The sequence below is a fragment of the Carcharhinus amblyrhynchos genome, chromosome 5 (assembly GCF_965287045.1).
Source record: "Carcharhinus amblyrhynchos chromosome 5, sCarAmb.v2.hapA, whole genome shotgun sequence".
Taxonomy (NCBI): Eukaryota; Metazoa; Chordata; class Chondrichthyes; order Carcharhiniformes; family Carcharhinidae; genus Carcharhinus; species Carcharhinus amblyrhynchos.
In genome coordinates this window covers 34,889,518-34,909,532 of record NC_137328.1, presented here as the reverse complement: position 1 = coordinate 34,909,532, position 20,015 = coordinate 34,889,518, and the positions used below count along the sequence as shown (strand labels likewise).

Here is a 20,015-nt window from a genome sequence, read left to right as displayed (position 1 = left end):
TTGACAGCCATGGTGAGGTTAATGAGCTTTTTTTGACATTAGAGGCATGTCCTAGGAGTGTGCCTAGCACTGACCTCCTGGCTAGTTTTAGTGGGCAGCAATTTAACATGCAGTCTGAGACCAAATAGTCAGATATATGCAAGGTGCATTCCATCCTTTGCACCTCCATTTGAGTTTGTAATCAAATTTCTAAGCATCAGAACATCAGGGATTGTCTTGGTACAACACATTGTCAATGCTGAATATCAGTGCTGTGGTTGAAATGTAATGGTTTCTGTTTATATTCAGGGGCCCAAGTCATCGTTTATTACTGAAGAAAAACGAGCCAGACTGAAAAGCAACCCAGTCAAAGTGCGCTTTGCTCAGGAAGTGATCGTCAATGGCTACGCACAGGTTTGTGGCTCCCACAGGAATTTAGCCTACTAATGGGTTCAGACAGACCGTCATTATTCTTGGAAAAGTCCCAGCCTATTTCTAGACTGGGCACCTTTTATCTTTTTCTATAGAACACTGGATGCCCGATTGCTGTGTTGTGATCTGCTGGATTAGAACCACAGAGTGAGCATCAGGGATTGATGGGTAGACAAGCAACAATCAGGAATGTACCAAGCAGGGAGCAAAGAGACCGTGCTCAAGCAATGTTTCCTATAGGACATGTGTATAAGTGGCTGCTCCCCATCTTAAAGGGACTGCATGGTTCAACAAGTTGGTCTTGCATAGCAAACTTGCATAGAGGGAATATTGGTGGATACCCTTCCAATACAGATACCCCCTTTTATCGACAGTCTTACCAAGAAGGGTTACAAGAAGGGGTAATTTTGAACATGGAAGTGTAATGTAGTCATAAGTCTGTCTGTGAGCTTTATGATTATCCAAAATACCAAGAAATACCCAAAGATTTTGTTTGATGTTTTATGTGAAAACATATACCGAACAATCAGTGACTTTTCTGCTTTGGCATATGAAAGCATTTTTCTACCAGCCTTTGAGTCCCTTGTTGTTTTAACAAGCTTGGTCTGTTCCAGTACATGACATATCCAGCTCAACTAGAGGCCGATTTCGCAGCACTTCGACCAGTGCCTGCATGTTGTTTTGATGCAAAATAGATGCACCAAGTTAATTGTAGTTAAAAAGGTGACTAGTTCTTTTCTGCCTGCTGATTATATAAAACTAAACAATGGCTTTGGCCAGGATATCAACCACATGATGCCACATTGTAATGATGGTCTCATTTATGTATTGAGAACACCTTCTCTACTTCCCTCTCCAACTATACAATGTATCATATCCATCAACTCTGAAGAAGTCATACACACTCAGCATTAAATTCTCTCTCTCCATAGATGCTGCCAGACCTGCTGAGTCTTTCCACTTCTTTGTTTTTATTAATTAAGCACTGTTTGTAGGCAACATATACTCAGTTACAGAAAATAAACTCCTTATTTAACTTTTAGCATGACTGAAGATCTATTGCTACAGTTGTACTTTACATTCTTCCCTTCATTAGACACTTCATTCTCCCAGAACCAATCCAAAGTTATTCTCCTGATGGCCTGTTTCTTTTTCCTTTCCCAGCCCGGTAACTTCTAATTTGAGAGCTGCCTTTCACTGTGTGGTTTACACTGGAGATTCTTTTCTTCTAGTCCAAGCTAAGCAAATCCTTTAAGCTCTCACAAACTTGATCTTTTTTAATCTGAGCATGAGCTTCTCACTTGTTTCTGCATGGTGAGTAAATGGTCAGCAATTTCTGTTCCAGGTACAGGACTAGCTGCCTCCATCTCCTCCTCTCGCTCTGTGTCTTAGATGTCTACAGACTGGCTTTTGTATGTGAAGTTTTGAGGATATCTTCACAAAACTGTAACCCAATACCACAATTAATTTGTATGGATCTTTCCCCTCTAAAAACTCATCTTCATGGCAATGTGAATCACATGAGTCTTATATCAAGGTAGAATGCTAATTAGCTATCATCTAGCCCCCAACTATATTTGGTCTTGGAATTACACAGTTCAAAGTATAACCATTTATAAAACCTGACAGTATGAACCGTGAGGTTTGGAGACTAATAGTCTAACCAAAGTCAGCACAACTGCTCTTACCATTGTCTACAGGTGTGAACATCTAGCTCTTTCTGCCCAGTAAGGCAACCTGAGCCCCCCCAACCTTTAACAACCAAACTACCAAGGCTTATTGTTGGGCAGAATTCAGAGCCAGTCACATGATCCCATCTTTCCTCCATATTACCTTAATTTGAAAAGGCAGTCCCAAAAAGATCTTATAAATTTTGTATTTGTAACAAAATGCCCACCTCTTCATGGATGGGAAGTTCCAATGTTTGGTACAAGATGATTTCAGGGGACCAGAATAGTTGTATAAGTGGGCAAGGATCTGCCAGGAAGGGCCTCTGATTAATTTCTTCCCTTTCTCACCCACAACAAGGGCCAGTGCAAATGGGAATTCTACTCTTAAGGTTTTCCTAAAGTCCCTAGTGAGGGTTGAGCGCCAATTTAATATTGTTATTGAAAAGTTCCAGTCACTGCAGGGCAGCAAATCTGTTGAGTCCAAAACTGTAAGCCTTAAGGAATTGTGATTCCACATCTTTGGGAAGATTAAATTGACCAGAAGCTACTCAAGGAAATTATGTTGGAACCAGGCCTGTACCCTCCAGGGACCTCCTTTGATACCATTAGAATCTGTGGAATCTGTGGGTGATCACTTCTCTTGGTGTCTCCTCCTTTTGAGGTTACAAAACTCAGCATGCACAGTTTTGGGATGGATGTTGGATGCCCACTGCCCCATGCCAAGGTGGCTGCTCTCATTTGTGCTATTACTTCAGATTTATTTTTTATATTAACAGTTGTAGGCATCACTATCTGGGTCAGCATTTATTTTCCATCCCTAATTGCCCTTTAACTGAGTGGCTTGCTTAGACCATTTCAAAGTCAATCCCTTTCCTAAAGGACATTAATGAACCAGATGGATTCTTGTGACAATTGACAATGGTTTCATGGTCATTGTTAGACCTTAAATTCCAGATTTTTCATTGAATTTAACTTCCACCATGTGCTGTGGTGGAATTTAAACCTATGTCCCCAGAGCATTATCCTGGATCTCTGTATTACTAGTCCAATGACGTACCACTGCCTCGATGTGGATATGCCGGCGTTGGACTGGGGTAAACACAATAAAAAGTCTGACAACACCAGACTTTTTACCTGAAGAAGAGGGAAACCTCGAAAGCTAGTGAGGTTACTATCAAATAAATCGGTTGGACTTAAACCTGGTGTTGTCAGACTTTTCACTGTGTACACCACTGCCTCCCCATGATGTAGCAGCCTCCCCACATGTTCAGCATGGCCAAATTGTGAAGGCTACTCTCACTTACCATGAACAACTGTATGACTGCCACTGAAACTTCTAACCTCCAGTCCTAACATCAGGCACCCCTGAGGCTGGAAGTGCTGAAAAAACAAGCACAGGGAGCTCCGCTCACCTCAATTCCTTGTCTTCAGTACTGCCTCCTCTGAGCCTTATTTGAGATGACTTCCTGACAAACCCCAATGCATCTTTTTGTCAGGTGCAGCTCTTTTTTGGCTGTCCTGTGAGACTCCCGATGGGATGGTTGGAACAATATGACAGCAGGAGCTTCCTGGTTACCTAGGTGAGGGCAGCCCAAAATTCCAGGAGGCCCAGTACACCAGGAGGCCCAGTACACCAGCTCTCAGTCAACATGGAGCCATTGGAGGCATATTGTGTAGAATTTCCCATCCATTGCTGTGGGAGAGCTGTGGGTGGACCAGTGATCTGTCTGCAACGCATGAGCGCAACTGGAATTTCCCACCTTCCTCAAAACAAGGCGGAATTGTGATGGTACAGGGTCCTGTCCCATTTCCTGTCCCCTCTCCTCCCCCTGGCAGCCCTCCCCCTGCCACACCCACTGCCCCACCACCCCTATTCCAATACCCACCCCTAACCCTCTAGCATTTGCAGCAGAGATAAGGGGTGGAGATTGTTGTATTGTGATTTTGCTTCTTTGTTGCAATACATAATCTGAGAAATTTGTGCTTTGTTCTCCCCACAGGGTAACTCACTTCTTTTCATGCCCAATGTTCTCAAGGTGTATTTGGAAAATGGACAGACCAAAGCCTTTAGATTTGAGAAAAATACAACAGTGAAGGTAATAAAGACTCTGCTGTGAGGTTTCCCCTCTGTAGATTTTGTCCTGTAAGAATTCTATTGATTGATTTTATTGATCTACCATGGAAAAAACAGAATGCAGAATCTCAAGACAGTTGTCAATATGGTTAACAGATGATAAAGTATCTCATCTCCCTGACTTATTCTGTTGCTGCTTAAATAGCATCACTGACACAGAAGTAGGAGAGACACAGCAGTAGTGGTTTCTGTCCTTATCAACATCACTGAAAATCTGATGAGGGCCATGCATTCTTCTTCACAAGCTTCCTGTTGTCACAATTTTTGTTGTGCGTTTCTGTTAATATTTAACATTGCAAATTGTAATGTCAAAATTTCTATTTGATAGCCACAAGGTTTTAACAGGTCATGGCCATTACATGATTCAATGGATGTTTTTATCCTAAAATTACAAAATTTATAAACTCAGATTCCTTAACTGACCATGGAAATTGCCATAGGCTACTTTACATACTTAAGTAATGTTGTGTCTGAATTGTATTTATCATGTGACTAAGGTTAGATTCACAAATTCTATCATTCCTCTGGGAGTATGATTGATAAATATGCTTCCATTGAATGAATGGTTTCAAATTCAAGGAACTGGCAGTGTGATTGAGATTAGTTAGACCCTTCTTTCGCTTTGTTACTTGTTCCAGCACCATCCCATTTTGCCTTGTGCCATCATTCCTTTAATCTCTCCTGCCTACCAAACCCATCAGGAACCACTTTTGTTATTTCTTCCCCTCACTGTTTTCTTTGCCTCAGAACTCACTTAAAATGTGTTATATCACTAACTTTTTTCAGTTACAATGACAGGTTATGGACCTGAAACATTGGGTGGGATTTTGCAGGACGTTCCACTGCATCCCCCTGCCCCCCTTTTTTGAAGGAAAAAGAGGTAGGGAGGCAGAGAAGTTTAGGGGAATTCCAGAGCCAAATATGTCCTCAGCAACTGAAGGCATGGCCACCAATGACACAGCGTCTCAAAATCAGGGAAGCAAAAGAGGTCAGAATTGGAAGAATCAGGATTTCTTGGAGGATTGTAGATCTGGAGGAGGTTACAGAAATATGGAGAGTGAAGCCATGGGGTGATTTGAAATCAAGCATGAGAAATTTAAAATGGAGCCAATGTTGACCAAGCACTGTGGTAAAGGGTGAACAGGAATTAGCGCATTAGGATATAGGCAGCCAGGTTTTGGATGAACTTATTTTTATGGAGAATGGAAGATGGGAGGCCAGCCAGGAGTGCATTTGAATAATGAAATCTTGAGGTAACTAAAGCATTGGATGAGGCTTTCAGTAGCTGATGAGCTGGGGAAGGGACAGAGTTACCGAGATGGATATAGGCAGTCTTAGTGATCATGTGACAATGTGATCAGATGTTGCTGTCTGGGTAAAATGTGGCACCAAGGTTGCAAACAATCTGGTTTAGCCTCAATTAGTCACCAGGGGTAGAGATTGAGTCACTGGCTAAAGGACAGTGTGTGTAGCAATAATGCCTTCAATCTTTCCAATATTTAGTTCTCTGCATTTGCTGCCAGTGCCAAACATGTGTTGTGGCATGGCATGGTGGCAGAGCAGTTAGCACTGCTGCCTCACAGTGCCAGGGACCCAGGTTCAACTCCAGTCTTGGGTGACTGTCTGTGTGGAGTTTGCACATTCTCCGCATGTTTGCATGGGTTTTCTCCAGGTACTCCGGTTTCCCCTCACATTCCAAAGATGTGCAGGTTTGGTAGATTGGCCATTCTAAATTGCCCCAAGGTGGGGGCTTATTTAATCTGCAGCCCACGAGAATTGGGGATGCCACCTAAGGGTGAGAATTACTGCAAATTGCTGTCTTGACATGAATCAGGTGTGCCTCACCCGCCACAAGGGGATGCCTATTCAACTTCCTGATCCTTCATTGACAAGTCAATTGTGCCAAATTTGTCAGTGTTGCAATGTCAGTGTGCCACTGATTGGCGTTGAGTCCCCAAGCATTGAACTTCAAGGCTTACACTCAGCTCTCCATAACAGAGAGGTGTCACAGATGTTGCCTCAAATGCAAGGTGGGAGGATAACAACACCCATCAGTCACCCAGTTCAGGACATCATGGATGGCAGCATCTCATGCCCCTATGAGGTTGGAACACAGGTTGATTGAATGGAATCAACTGCCCTCATCCTTGTGGAGGATGGGCATTGAGGCTCCCGAGGTTTGAGGCACTTGTCGGGTGGAGTTAAGAGGAGCAACTATGGAGATTTGGCTGTTGTATGATAGGTGAGGGCGTGAGGCTCACTGGAAAGATGCTCACGTAGGGGCATGTATATGGATGGATATTCCAGACCCTGAAATAGCTGTGGGACAGGGAATTATCAGAACTCCTCATTATTCACTTCCTTTCCTTCCTTTCGGCCCTGTACTCTGAGAAGGGCTGCTGTCATCCGTTCTTGATACTCATGACTCTGCCTTTGTAGATTCAGCAGCTCTGATATCACTGGACTCAAGGGCACACCATCAGCCAGGGGCACAGAAAGTCTCAGACTCCAGCATTCCTCTGAATGCCAGATCCCTGGGATGTCCCTGCCTTTGCCTGCTATGGACCTTCAGCTGTAAGCTGCTCACCTGTGAGTGACCCAAGTAGCCTGCCTACTACTTATTCCCACCTAGGTGCCAGTTTCTGTGCTGGTGGAGGGTGCAGGTGACAGCTGAGACAGCTTTTCAGTGCTGGTTTCTGAGATATCTCCCCTCTGAGGTGCTTGGATCTGTGCTGTCCACGGACCACAAGGAGAGTCTGGGCTAGTCTGCTGATTGACCTGCAATGGAAGGGAGATGGATTTAGTGCAGGACTGGGTAACACTGATAGGAGAAAGGTCATTCATGTGAGGCTGGATGCGTTGAGGGTTTGCACTTGGCTCCCAACCTACCCTCTGCACATGTATGTCCCTACACCTCGTCGGCAAGCTCAAGAGTTTGTTCCTTGAAGGGGGTCAGGATCTTGAGCTCTGACATCACTCCAGCTGGCTGTGCCTGCTCACGCAAGTTGTGCTCCAGTTTGTTCTACATTGAGACCAATGGAGAAAGTGTAGGCAAGAGTTGTGCAGGTCAGATGATTATGTAGTCTGGCATGTGTTGGGGGGGGTGAGGAGCTGAGGAGCTACTGGAGGTATTATGGAGGGCAGTGGGGAGGGGAGGGGTGGCATGGCAAGTGTTGGGGCCTCGTAAGGTTGTTGAAAAAGAAATCACTATTTAGGTGTAAGGAGTGTGTTAAGGGGTGTTGTGGGGAGACATAAGGAGACAAACAAATCCTGGCTGCACGAAGGTCATTCATCTTCCTCCTACACTGCAGCCCCATCCCCTAATGAATAAATTAGCCACAGCTTCCCAAGTCGAGTCGGTCACCTTGCTGGCAGGACGTCTACCCAATTGGGGTAGAGGGTTTCTTGCCTCTGCTAAACCCCATCCAGAAGCTTGCTGTGGGCTCACTCAGTGAATTGTGGTGCAATCGTACTGACATCCATTCCCCCGATTGCATATTGAACAAGTGCTGGACAGAACCAGGGAGGCATCAAAATAGTGAGCTTCTCTGATTGCAGCTATTAAGCTGTAACAGGGTGAGTGAATCAGAGACTGGCCATCATGGGTGCAGCAAAAACCCCATGGAAAAACTTATTTTGCTTAAAGGGGCTGATCATAGGGTGACTTTCCTCGCCGATGGCACCAGCGGAACTCTCTCCAGTTTTCTTTTTTTGAGAAAATATCAGAAAATTCTGCCCAGTGTTTTTAGTTCGAGAAGCTTTCTGATCATCCTGTAATCAGACTAGCAGTTTCATGCTTTAGGGACTGTGGAATATTTAAGAGAATTAGAAGGGAATTGCGCCTCAGGAACCTTTTGAGAGTTTAATTGGGTCATAAACTGATTAAGATGGTGGCCATCCACTAAACTGTGGAATGAGCCAACACTGAGGCAACAATACACTTCAAAAATATACCTTTGGCATTAAAACACTGGAATGATCTTTGGTCATGGAAGGGTCCAAATAAATACTGTTTCTTTCTTTAACGAATATGAACAATAAACAAGAGCCACTGAAAAGCAAGGCAAAAGACAAAAAAAATCTATGTGGAGGGATGCTTGATGGTTAATATTTAATTTTTAGTGTGCCTTCAAAGGTAATATTTATCCGTCGTCTTGTTAATTCACTGTATGAGTGGATGAAAGCATTTAACTGCAAAAATCAAGCTTTTGAATCCCAAAAATTCAAATTGAACTCAGACTCAACAAGATTCTTATATGATAACTTAGATAAACCAATTCCTAGAATGTTGTTCCATTTTTGCAGGGTATCGGATGCAACGATTAAGAAAAGCTTTCAAGTGCTTTTAGGCACTAAGCGAACGAAGACAATGGATATCAGGACAGGGAAGGAAGAATAATTGTTTATTTATCACAATGTGCTTTCTACTGACAGATGGGAGAGGCAAATATATAGAACCATTAAATACCAGGACTGTAGGGATTGTATTGACTTTGGACAGTGGATGGAGCAAAGAAGTTGAACAGGGGGTATGAATAGGGTTAGAGCAAGGGGTTTGGACAGTGGATTTGGACAGTGGATAGAGAAGGATGTTCAGTCAGCAAATAGAGTAATTGGTGTTGACTATGGATAGAATAAGGTTTGCAGATTGTGGACATTGCACTGGGTCAGTCAATGGATAGAGCAGGATGTTAGGAATATTTTCGGCCTATACTTTAGTCTTTTTCTCTCTGCAAAGTTCGCACTGGCTTAGGAATCTTCCTATAGGAGAAGTGTGATGCGTTAATGATAGGTATCAATAGTATAGGTGCTTGAGTGTGTCACATAGAAAGTCACAAAGGCAGTAAGAAATTAATTTCATCCTTTCCTTCTTTAATTGACAGGACATCATTCTAACCCTGAAGTCCAAGCTGTCCATCCGTTGTATAGAATATTTCGCTCTTGTTTTGAAGGAACGGTACAGTGTCAGCAAGGTCTACCTCCTACATGACGATGAGATCGTTGAGCAGGTACGATAAGGATTCTCTACGTTGGGAACATTAAGGGATGATAGTCATGAGAGTGTGTAAGCTCTAAAGTGGATAACTGAAGTTACTCACCTGTACAGAATGAAAATCTTAGCCACCCAGTATATCAGTCTTCACTAATAAACTAATAAACTGCTGATGGTTTCATCAAGTTCAGCAAATTTAAAATGTTATTCTTTCTGCAGTAGCCTGGAGAACTTTCCTATAGATGGAGGAATTATAAATGAAGTCTGTATAAAAGCAGCATTTTGTGCCTCTATCAAAATCAAGTGTGGTTTTAAAATCTAATATTTCTAATTAATATCAGACTACAGCACAGAAAGAGGCTATTCAGCCCAACCAACCAATGCTGATCTTTATATTCTACTTGAGGCTTCTCCAGTCTTATCTCATCTACTTCAGCTTCCCTGTGGTAGTGAGTTCTGTTGTAAGATTGTTTTATGTCTCACTAAGAAGTCTGGAGGTTGGTGTGGTTTAGTATAAACTGTTGATTGTTAACTCATGACTACATACATATCTCCAAGTTATAGCCCTCTCAGTTGGTGTGATCTTCATGACTAATTCTCTCAGGCTTGATCTGGTCACAGTCTAATGTCATGTGACTCCATACATCACAATCAGGGCGGTACTGATTTCCAGCCCCCTCTTAACCCTTGCTATGCCAAACAACCTTACACTACGCTTCCCCCAAGCCTTTATTCAACACACTTATCACACAATCTTTCTTCACATGCTATCCCTTCTCCCCTCCCACATTCCTGACTTTATAAATTCAAATGGTCTGGAGGCTTGACCATTCTTCCAGTCACATTCTTGTCCCATGTGGAGGAGCGGTGGATTCAGTGGCTTTGGGCAGACCTCATTGGTTCAGTGCTGAAATTGTTGTATCCTGTCTTTCTGACATTTGGTTTTCTTCATCTGATTTGCTTTTTTGCATTCCTTCAAGTTGAATTTCTCTTTATCAACAAACAATTTGCTTTGATTGGACACCTTGGGTTTATCCCATTCCTGCCAAAAGGAATGTTTGCTCCATTCATTCATGGAGTACAGTCAGGTTTTCTGTTTTTTGGTGTCCATTGTGAATTTCCTGGGATTTGATGATGTATCTCCCTCATGTCTGAACATTCCTTACCCATAAACTCAACCTACAGTTTGGCTTCCATTCCTGCACCGCGTTCATTACTGTACCCGTGTGGTTTGCTGGGGTGTATTTGGTGAACTATTGGTTACTGTTCAACACACAGCATTGACTTGCATGTGAAAATTGCACCTCATTGCTACGGATTGTGCTGCTTCTGTGACAGCAACTGAAAGACTCTGAGGTTGGGGCTCATCATTCTGCTCTGCACCTTCCACTCAGTGCATGTTGGTGCTCAGCTGAAGATTTGGGTGGTCCAAGCTGAAAGGATCCTGTACTACTGTCTGCAAAGGAGTTGACAAATTGGCTCTGCAGAGAGTGCACTGAAATCCCAGTCAAGAGGACCTGTGCTGGTGCAAAGAACAAAGAACAAAAAAAAACAAAAACAGCCTGGAAAACAGGCCCTTCGGCCCAACGAGCCCACGCCGCCATCTCAACACCACCGGTCCCCCTCTCCACCCACGACCCTTGTCTAGTGTTTTATGGCCATCCAGATTGAGGGAAACTGATTTAGGGACAATTTAATACTGCCAATCAGCCTAACAGCACATCTTTGGTGTGTGGGAGGAAACCGGAACACCCGGAGATGACCCACGCAAGCACGGGGAGAATGCGCAAACTCCCACAGACACCAGCCCAAATCCATGTGTCTGCACAGCAATCAGTGATAGTCACTGAGCTGTCGTCTTGCCCAGTATCTGGTTCAGTTTAGGTACACACTAACGACATGAAGCACTAGGCCAATCTCGAACAACCAAGAGCAGCCCAAGTATGACCCATCGCATGTATGCCCCTCGTTGGACAACAAGGCGGACCTACTTAAAACCTGTGAATGAAAAGAGAAAAAACATTATTATTGTACCATATCCATTTACCTTACCAGGGACGCCCCAGTGCTAATGACCCTTATTTAAAACAATCTCCACCCATCTCCAACCCAGTCATGTGCCTGTCTGTTACTCTTAAATGACACTAGCGTGTTTGCCTCCACCACCTTACTTGGCAGAGCATTCCATACCCCCACTACCCTCTGTGTGAAAAACCTCCCTCTAATATCTGTGTTGTACCTCTCCCCCCTCACCTTAAGTCCATGGCCCCTTGTCCTATGTGTCTCTACCATAGGAAATAGCTTACCTCTGTTTATCTATACCCTTCATAATCTTATGTACCTCTATTAGATCCCCCCTCAGTCAGCGTCTTTCAAGGGAAAACAACCCCAATTTCTTCAATCTTTCCTCATACCCCAGTCCTTCCATACCAGGCAACATCCTGGTAAACCTCCTCTGCACTCTCTCCAGAGTCTCCACGTCCTTCCGGTAGTAAGGCGATCAGAACTGGACGCAGTACTCTAAATGCGGCCTAACCAACGTTCTGTACAACTGCAACATTAGACTCCAGCTCTTATATTCTATACCCCTTCCTATAAAGGCTAACATACCATAGGCTTTCTTCACCACACTCTCCACTTGCACTGCCACCTTCAAAGACTTGTGCACTTGCACCCCCAGGTCTCGCTGCGATTCTATACTCCTTATGGGCTTACCCTTTATCATATAACTCCCCCCTACATTATTCCGGCCAAAATGCATCACCTCACATTTATCCGGATTAAACTCCATTTGCCATGTATCTGCCCAATCAACCAGCCTATCAATATCCCGCTGTATTGCCAGACACTGCTCATCACTGCACGCCAATCCAGCCATCTTGGTGTCATCAGCAAATTTGCTGATCACACCACCTACTCCCTCTTCCAAATCATTTATATACACTACAAAGAGAAGAGGTCCCAGTACTGAGCCCTGCGGCACACCACTAGTGATAGACCTCCAGCTAGAAAAGGACCCCTCCACTACTACTCTCTGACTCCTCTTTGCAAGCCAGTTCTCTACCCATCTAGATACCTGACCACATATCCCATGAGCTTTAATCTTCTCTACCAACCTACCATGAGGGACTTTGTCAAACACCTTACTGAAATCCATATAGACGACATCAACGGCTCGTCCTTCGTTGACCGTTTTTGTCACCTCCTCGAAGAATTCTACCAGATTCGTAAGGCAAGACTTCCCCTTTACAAAGCCATGCTGCGTATCCTTAATCAGATCGCAACGCTCTAAGTGCTCATACATCCTATCCCTAAGAATCCTCTCCATCAACTTACCTACCACTGACGTTAAACTCACCGGCCTATAGTTACCCGGGCTATCCCTCCTACCCTTTTTAAACAATGGTACCATGTTCGCTATCCTCCAAGGTGCACCTTGCAGGAAACTGCCATTCTGTGTAGTTGGTGCACTGATGTCTTCTGCTGTTTTGAGGTGATTAAGGACAACACAGGCATCCCTGTTTAAGAGAAAAGGATTGATTTTGGATGATGTACAAAATCTTGAATATTCCTTTGTAGCCATTCTGGAGCTGTTCTAAGATCATGCCTATGACTGGAAGTCAAATTCGTCCAGGACCATAGAGTGTTGTATCTGTCTTCCATACCCAGCAGTCTGTTAGTCATGGTTTCTAATCTGAGAGGATCATAACATTGATTCCCATATCTAATTTGAAATCGGTAATGTGACCATCTACACAGATGTTAGCATCCTAAATGAAGAATTCAGGATCCTTGATCTCATCCATGAAGCATGATTGGATTTCTTCCTGGTGTGATACCTCAGTCTTGTAGACTTTTTTGGGATCCTCCACATACTCTAATGTCTCAGACTTTATACAGCATTCCAAAGTGTCCCAACCAGTTGCAATTGAAACACAAGACTTCTGGATATTGCTATCACCTGTGAGTTCTTTTGGTTCCACAATGCTGGCATGGTCTTCCACCATTTTATGCATGTTTGGGTACTGTTTTCATTGGCCTAGAATCTCTCTGTCCTTTTGTTTCTTTATGAGCTGGACAGTTGTGGTTGCTCTATAGCACAGCTTAACCTGACCATATAAAATGTTTTGCAGATTTTAGACAACCTGGCTATTTGGATGGCTTTTTCTGAAATCGATCTTCTTTTGCCTGTAGTACATCTGAAGGGGCTTCCACAGCCAATCTGACTAATATCTGGTCTCTGATGAGCTCTGCCTTAAGGTTACTATAGTCACAACCTTCAGCCCATCTGTATAACTCATTTAAGAGTCAATGGATAATTCGGGTCACTGGCTTTTCTTGTGGAATTTTGCTCACTTTTATATCTTATTAATTCTTAAATTAAAATAGGTAGCAAAGGACTTTGGAACTTAGCTGAATATTCATTTATTCCTTGCTGCACAATGATGTCATCGGCTATTGGACCTACTGAGTACAGAAGTATATTCACTTGTTCAGCCTCTGTCTACTTATCTACAAGCTACAATGTTTCATAAAGATCTTTATTGTCAAAGCTCCCAATTCTGAGCCTGGTCTGGCACTTGTGTCTGCCCAATTTGTTCTGGAGGGTTGATCTGAGGGTTTATCAGTGTAGGAGCATATAGCTTTAAATGTTGTGTCTGTTTTAAAGATTGTGCTCCAGTAAGCTCTTTATTTCTCATCTTCCCATGCTTTTTGGATTTTGGCAGGCTCCCAATGTGATTGTGGGCCTGATTTTGAAGAAATTTTTTTTGCAGCAAAACTCTCAATTGTATGTTTATGCCATTTAAACATTTTTGAAATGTCTTAGAATATGAAAAGATGTCTCCCAGTTCTGGCTAAGGTTTTAAAACTTAATTTTTCAGTGGAGCTTGACCATCATGTGGTATGGTGCCATCCTGGACCAAGGCTAGCTATGGTGATTTTAAAAATACCGTTAATGCCTTTGTACTGAACTTTGCTCACCCTTGCTAAATCCTTTGAGTCTGCAATCAATGGGGATTCAAAATGGACTTTCATAAGCTCTGGTGGTGTCCTTTAGCTGTATAGTGGATTTTTCTTCTGCTCTTCTGCCTCCAGCTCTACAGTGGAGCTTCCTTTTAGCTGATCCCCAGTTGTGTCTTTAGTTCAGGTGTACCTTAGTCAGGTCAAGTTGCTGTTCCTTTAGCTTTTTTAGATTCTGGGGTCCTTTGTCAACTTCCCTTGAGTTCTGGGTTCATTCATGTGACCATATTGTAACATTGTTTAGACCTCACTAAGAGCTCTAGCAGCTTGATTGTTAACACACAACTATATACATATCTTCAAGCTATAGTCCTAACATGCCTACTTCTCTCAGACTTTCACTACATGCAGTCTACTATCTTGTCACTCCCCATTTCACAATGTGGGTGGTATGTTCTCCATATTAACTTGTTTTTCTATGTTGAACGTCCTTATTCTACAAGTTCCACATTCTTTGGGTAAAGAAATTTCTTCTGAGTTTCCCATTAGATTTCTTAGTGACTGTCTAATATTTGATAGTCTCTATGCTCTACTCCACAAGAGGAAGTATTCTCTCTGTAGCCACACTATCAAAATCTTTCATAATTTTAAAGACGTTAATTAGGTCACCCTAGGCCTTCTTTTTTTCAAGGGAAATGCAACCTAACCTACCAATCAATCCTTGCCTGATATGTGCACCCACAAATTTTGGTATAATCCTCATAAATCTTCTCCACACCCTCTCCACTTCCTCTATGTTGCTTTAGTAATATGGTGATCAGAACTGTACACAGTACTCTTAAATATAGTCTAAAGGTTTGTTACAGGTTTGGCATAGCTCCCATACCTTTCAATTCTATCCTTCTAGAAATAAAGCTTAGTGCATGTTTTTATGGACATGTTAATTTATAGCGTAACTTAGTGATTGGTGTATTTGTATTCCAAGATCCCTTTATTTCTCTAATAGCCCATCTAGTCTTGCATCTTCTAAGTGATAAGTGACCTTCCTATTCTTCCTACCAAAATGTATTACACTACATTTATCTGTATTGAAGGTCATTTGCCAGTGGTTTGCCTATTCTACAAATTTATTAATGCCCTCTTGTAATTTGCTGCATTCTTCTCTCTGTGTTGAATATACCTCCCCAACAAATCTGCAAATTTAGAAATTGTGTTTTTGATTCCAAATCATGAATATAAATTCTAAACAGCAGTAGCCCCAGCACTAATCCTTATTAAATATCACTTCCTACCTCTGCCAATAACTCCCTTTACTCCCACTTTCTGCTCTATGCCTTGAAGCCAGATAGTAATTCATTCTGCCACTTGTTCCCTGATTCCATATCCTCTGACCACAAAACATTCAATAGTGCTGGTCAAGCAAGATTTTTCCTTGTGAAATTTATGCTGACCGTTCATTATTAAATTTTTATTTCTAGATGTTCTTCTATTCTCTCCTTTGGGGAGGATTCCAGTATTTTCCAAGCGTTGATGTTAAGCTGACTTGTTCATCATTCCCAGACATGTTCTGTCCCCATTCTTAAATATAGGAATTACAGTTATCTATTATCCTCTATTATAACTTTTTCTGAGGAATTATTAAATGTGAATAATAATACTTCAGCAATTTCTTCCCAAGATTCTTTTAAAATATCTGGATGCAATCCATCCAGACATTGGCTTTTATCCTCTGAGTCAGCTTATCTGACACATTGCTTTTGTTTTTATTTTAAGTGCACTTATTTTATTGGTCATCTCATTATTCAACATCATGCTTATCTGTTTATCTCCCTGGCAAATAGCAAAGCAAAATGGTTATTTAATATTTCTGCTATTCCTCTGTCATTACCTGTATTATCTTGTCCATCACTTAATGGTCCTTTTCCTATCATAGCCTTCTTATTTTTATTGATGTACTCATAAAATATAATACTTTTTAAATGTGCTTTGACAAATTAATTTTGTTTTCCTTTTTGTCTCCCTAATTGTTTTTTGATCTCTCTGCTGAACTTTTTGTACTCTCACTTTTCATGTATTCCTCTGCCATCGATGTATTAATTGTATGCCTTCTTTCTTAACTCTCAAATGTTCCCTTATATTTTTATTCAATCATAAAGTGCCATGAGTGTTGTTTGTTCTTCCCTTTTAGCAGAATAGATGTTTTTCTTGTACTCTGTTGGACACTATTTTAAATATTTTACATTGTTATTCTGTATTGCTGTTTGCTAATATGGTTGCAGATTTTATTTTCCACAAGTTTGATTCTCAGCTCCTCCATCAGCTTTCCACCAACCTATTAGCTTGAAATGGAGTAACTGAACTCTTTGGCACATTTAACAAGATGCCATTTACTGTGTGTTGTAATCATTTCTACAGGGATGTAAATAGTTAAAGGTTAGTGAAAGTAAGTGTAGAAGAAATTAAGTGATGACAAATCGGCACGGTGGCACTGTGGTTAACACTGCTACCTCACAGCACCAGGGACCTGGTTGGATTCCTGGCTTGGGTCACTGTGTGGAATTTGCACGTTTTCCCCATAGCTGCATGGGTTTCCTCCGGGTGCTCTAGTTTCCTCCCACAGTCCAAAGATGTGCGGGTTAGGTGGATTGGCCATGCAAAATTCCCCCTCAGTGTCATGCTATGGTAAATGCGTGGAATTATGGGGATAAGGCCTGGGTGGGATTGTGTTCGGTGAAATACTACAATGGGCTGAATGGCCTCCTTCTGCACTGTAGAATTTTATGATTCTATGAAATCTTGTGGACTGGACAACGTGCATCCTTTGGTTTTAAAAGAAGTAGCTGCAGATGGATTGGTTTTGATTGCTCAGAATTACCTTGAATCCAGAACAGTTCCCAAGGATTGAAAGGTAGCAACATAACCTGGTTACTGAGCAAGGGAGAAAGCGGAGAATTATAGACTAGTCAGCCTAACATCAGCAATTGGTAAAATGGTAGAATTCATAATACATAATAACTGGGTACTTAGAAAATCAGAATATGATCAAGCAGCACATTCACAGATTTATGGAGGGAAAATCATGCTTGCCTGATCTATTAGTGATTTCTGAAGATCTAACTTGTATGAGAGATTAGGGGGAATCAGTGGATTTAGTGTTTTGGATTTTCAGAAAACATTAATTAACATGCAACACAAGAGGTTATTACCTAACTTATAGACTCATGGGATTGGGAACGATGTTGGATGGATTGAGGATTGGTTGATGGACAGAAAACAGAAATAGGAATAAACGGGATAACTTGAGATTGACAGACTGTAACTAGTGGGGTATTTCAAGGATCAATATTTGTAATCTATATTAATGAGTTAGATGAGTCAGTGGAGTGTAAGGCATACACATTTGATGATACAAAGTTAACTGGACAGGAGAATGCAAAGAAGCTGTAGAGAAACATAGACCGAATGGACAAGAACGTAGCAGATTGAAAACAATGTGATGAAGTTGAAGTTATCCATTTGATAGGGAAAAAAGCATGACATTTATTGAATGTTGTGCGACTAGACATTACTTATTACTTACGGGGCGAAAAACTGCAGCAGGAGACGGTGCAGAGGGACCTCGGGGTCCTTGTGCATGAGTCGCAAAAACCCAGCTTGCAGGTGCAGCAGGTGGTCAGGAAGGCGAATGGGATGCTGGCCTTCATAGCGAGGGGGATTGAATATAAAAGTAGGGAGGTCTTGCTGCAGCTGTATAGGGCATTGGTGAGGCCGCAGCTGGAGTACTCTGTGCAGTTTTGGGCGCCGCACCTGCGCAAAGATATTTTGGCCTTGGAGGGAGTGCAGAGGAGGTTTACTAGGCTGATACCGGAGTTGAGGGGGTTGAGCTATGAGGAGAGGCTGAATAAACTGGGCTTGTACTCGTTAGAGTTTAGAAGAATGAGGGGAGATCTCATTGAGACGTATAAGATGTTGAATGGGATGGATAGGATAGAGGTGAAGAGACTCTTCCCGCTCAAAAAAGACAGTAGGACTAGGGGGCACAGCCTCAAGATAAAAGGGGGGCGGTTTAGAACGGAGTTGAGGAGGAACTTCTTCACTCAAAGGGTGGTGAATCTCTGGAATTCTCTGCCCATTGAAGTGGTGGAGGCTGCCTCACTAAATATTTTTAAGACGCGGGTTGATGGGTTTTTGATAAGAGAGGGGATTAAGGGTTATGGGGAGAAAGCGGGAAAGTGGAACTGAGCAGCGACAGATCAGCCATGATCTTATTGAATGGCGGGGCAGGCTCGAAGGGCTAGATGGCCTACTCCTGCTCCTATTTCTTATGTTCTTATGTTCTTATGTTCTTAGACATGCTTACATTTAAAGGGATCTCAGTGTCCTTGTACATAAATCATAGAAGGCTGATATGCAGGTATACCAAACAATTAGGAAGGCTAATGGTATGTTAGTTTTTGTTATAAATGAATTAGAATATAACAGTAAAGAAATATAATTACAATTACCTAGGGCATTGGTGAGGGCACACCTGGAGAATGGTGTATGCAGATTTGGTGTCTTCACCTAAAGATTTGCCTGAGAGGGAATTCAATCAGCCATTAGATTGACTCTTGGAATACCTGGAGTACCATGCTGGACTATGAGGGGAGATTGAGTAGATTAGGCTCATGTTCCCTGATATTTAGATCAAAGAATGCATCTTGTTAAAACCTAAATCATTTTCTATAAATGTATTACTTATTTCCAAGATACAATAGTAATAAATTAATTACCGGTGTAAATGTTTTCTACCCTTGTCACAGGTTGTCCAGAAGCGAGAACCCCGTGACTATAGGTGTCTCTTCAGGGTGTGTTTCCTGCCAAGAGATCCACTCGTGCTTTTACAGGATGATCCAGTTGCCTTTGAATACCTCTACTTACAGGTATCTGTTTGACTTGAAGGATCCCAGCGAATTCCTTTATAACAATCATAACCATCACCAAATACTTCACCTTGTCCAGAAAAGTAGAATCGGAGGATCCAGTCCATGCTTAAAGTGATGTAATTTCAAAAGCAAAAACAATATTTTAGCCAGCCAATGGCCAATCTATGGAATATGAAAAATAAGTTGAAAGAAGCAAATGGTGTCAGATGATTCAAATAAAAATAAAATTCTCGGAAAATAGCATTTTGGGATATAGTATGTGAACAATTTGAGAATGATATTTGGTAAGTTTGGGAGGAGCAGGTGACTTTGGACCTCTGAAAACTCTGGAGGGTTTTCTCATCTCATGTTAGAGATTGACTAATTGTTAGAGATTGATTGCTGTGATTAGTCAATCTTTCCATTATAAGGTATCATTGGCCTATCAAGATTGTAGATGGTGAACTAGACGGAGATGATCTTCTTCTGATTAGCAATTCCTATATTCACATAATGTTCTATATTCATTGACAAAGCTATAATTGACTCATCAGGATGAGTAGATTCAGTTGTGTGTAGAAACTAGAGAAAATGGGAGTGTTCTCTACAGGGTGGAGTAAATTAAGGGATGATTTAAGGGAGATGTTCAAAATAGACGGGTTTTGATAGCGTCATTAAGAAGAAACTGTTTTCTTCTCAGGCCCAGAGACACAGATTTAAAGCAGTAGACCTCGGGCAGATGAAACATATGGGGTAATCTTACCAGAAAAATTCTAAGTGCCAAACGAGGGTGAAAATGGGAGAGAATTGTGTCCATTTTTTTCAGCAAGAGAGAAATTCTAAACTTATGCCACTTAGAGAAATGAGGCAAAGTGTGATTCGCACCAGTAGGGGGAGTAGATGGAGTTTATTCACGCTGGGACTGCTAGAGGGCATCACTG

General features: G+C 42.0%; 1 protein-coding gene across 6 annotated transcripts in view; it reads left to right on the top strand.

Annotated features, from left to right (window-relative positions):
- The window catches only part of frmpd1a (FERM and PDZ domain containing 1a), a 122,974-nt gene that overhangs the window by 66,193 nt on the left and 36,766 nt on the right, over window positions 1–20,015 (top strand). For all 6 annotated transcript variants that reach the window (XM_080188620.1, XM_080188618.1, XM_080188622.1 and 3 more), the window contains 4 exons: window positions 289–393; window positions 4,082–4,177; window positions 9,099–9,224; window positions 18,973–19,092. In XM_080188620.1, coding sequence (XP_080044746.1) covers window positions 289–393; window positions 4,082–4,177; window positions 9,099–9,224; window positions 18,973–19,092 — 447 coding nt within the window. The remainder of the gene's footprint in view (window positions 1–288; window positions 394–4,081; window positions 4,178–9,098; window positions 9,225–18,972; window positions 19,093–20,015) is intronic.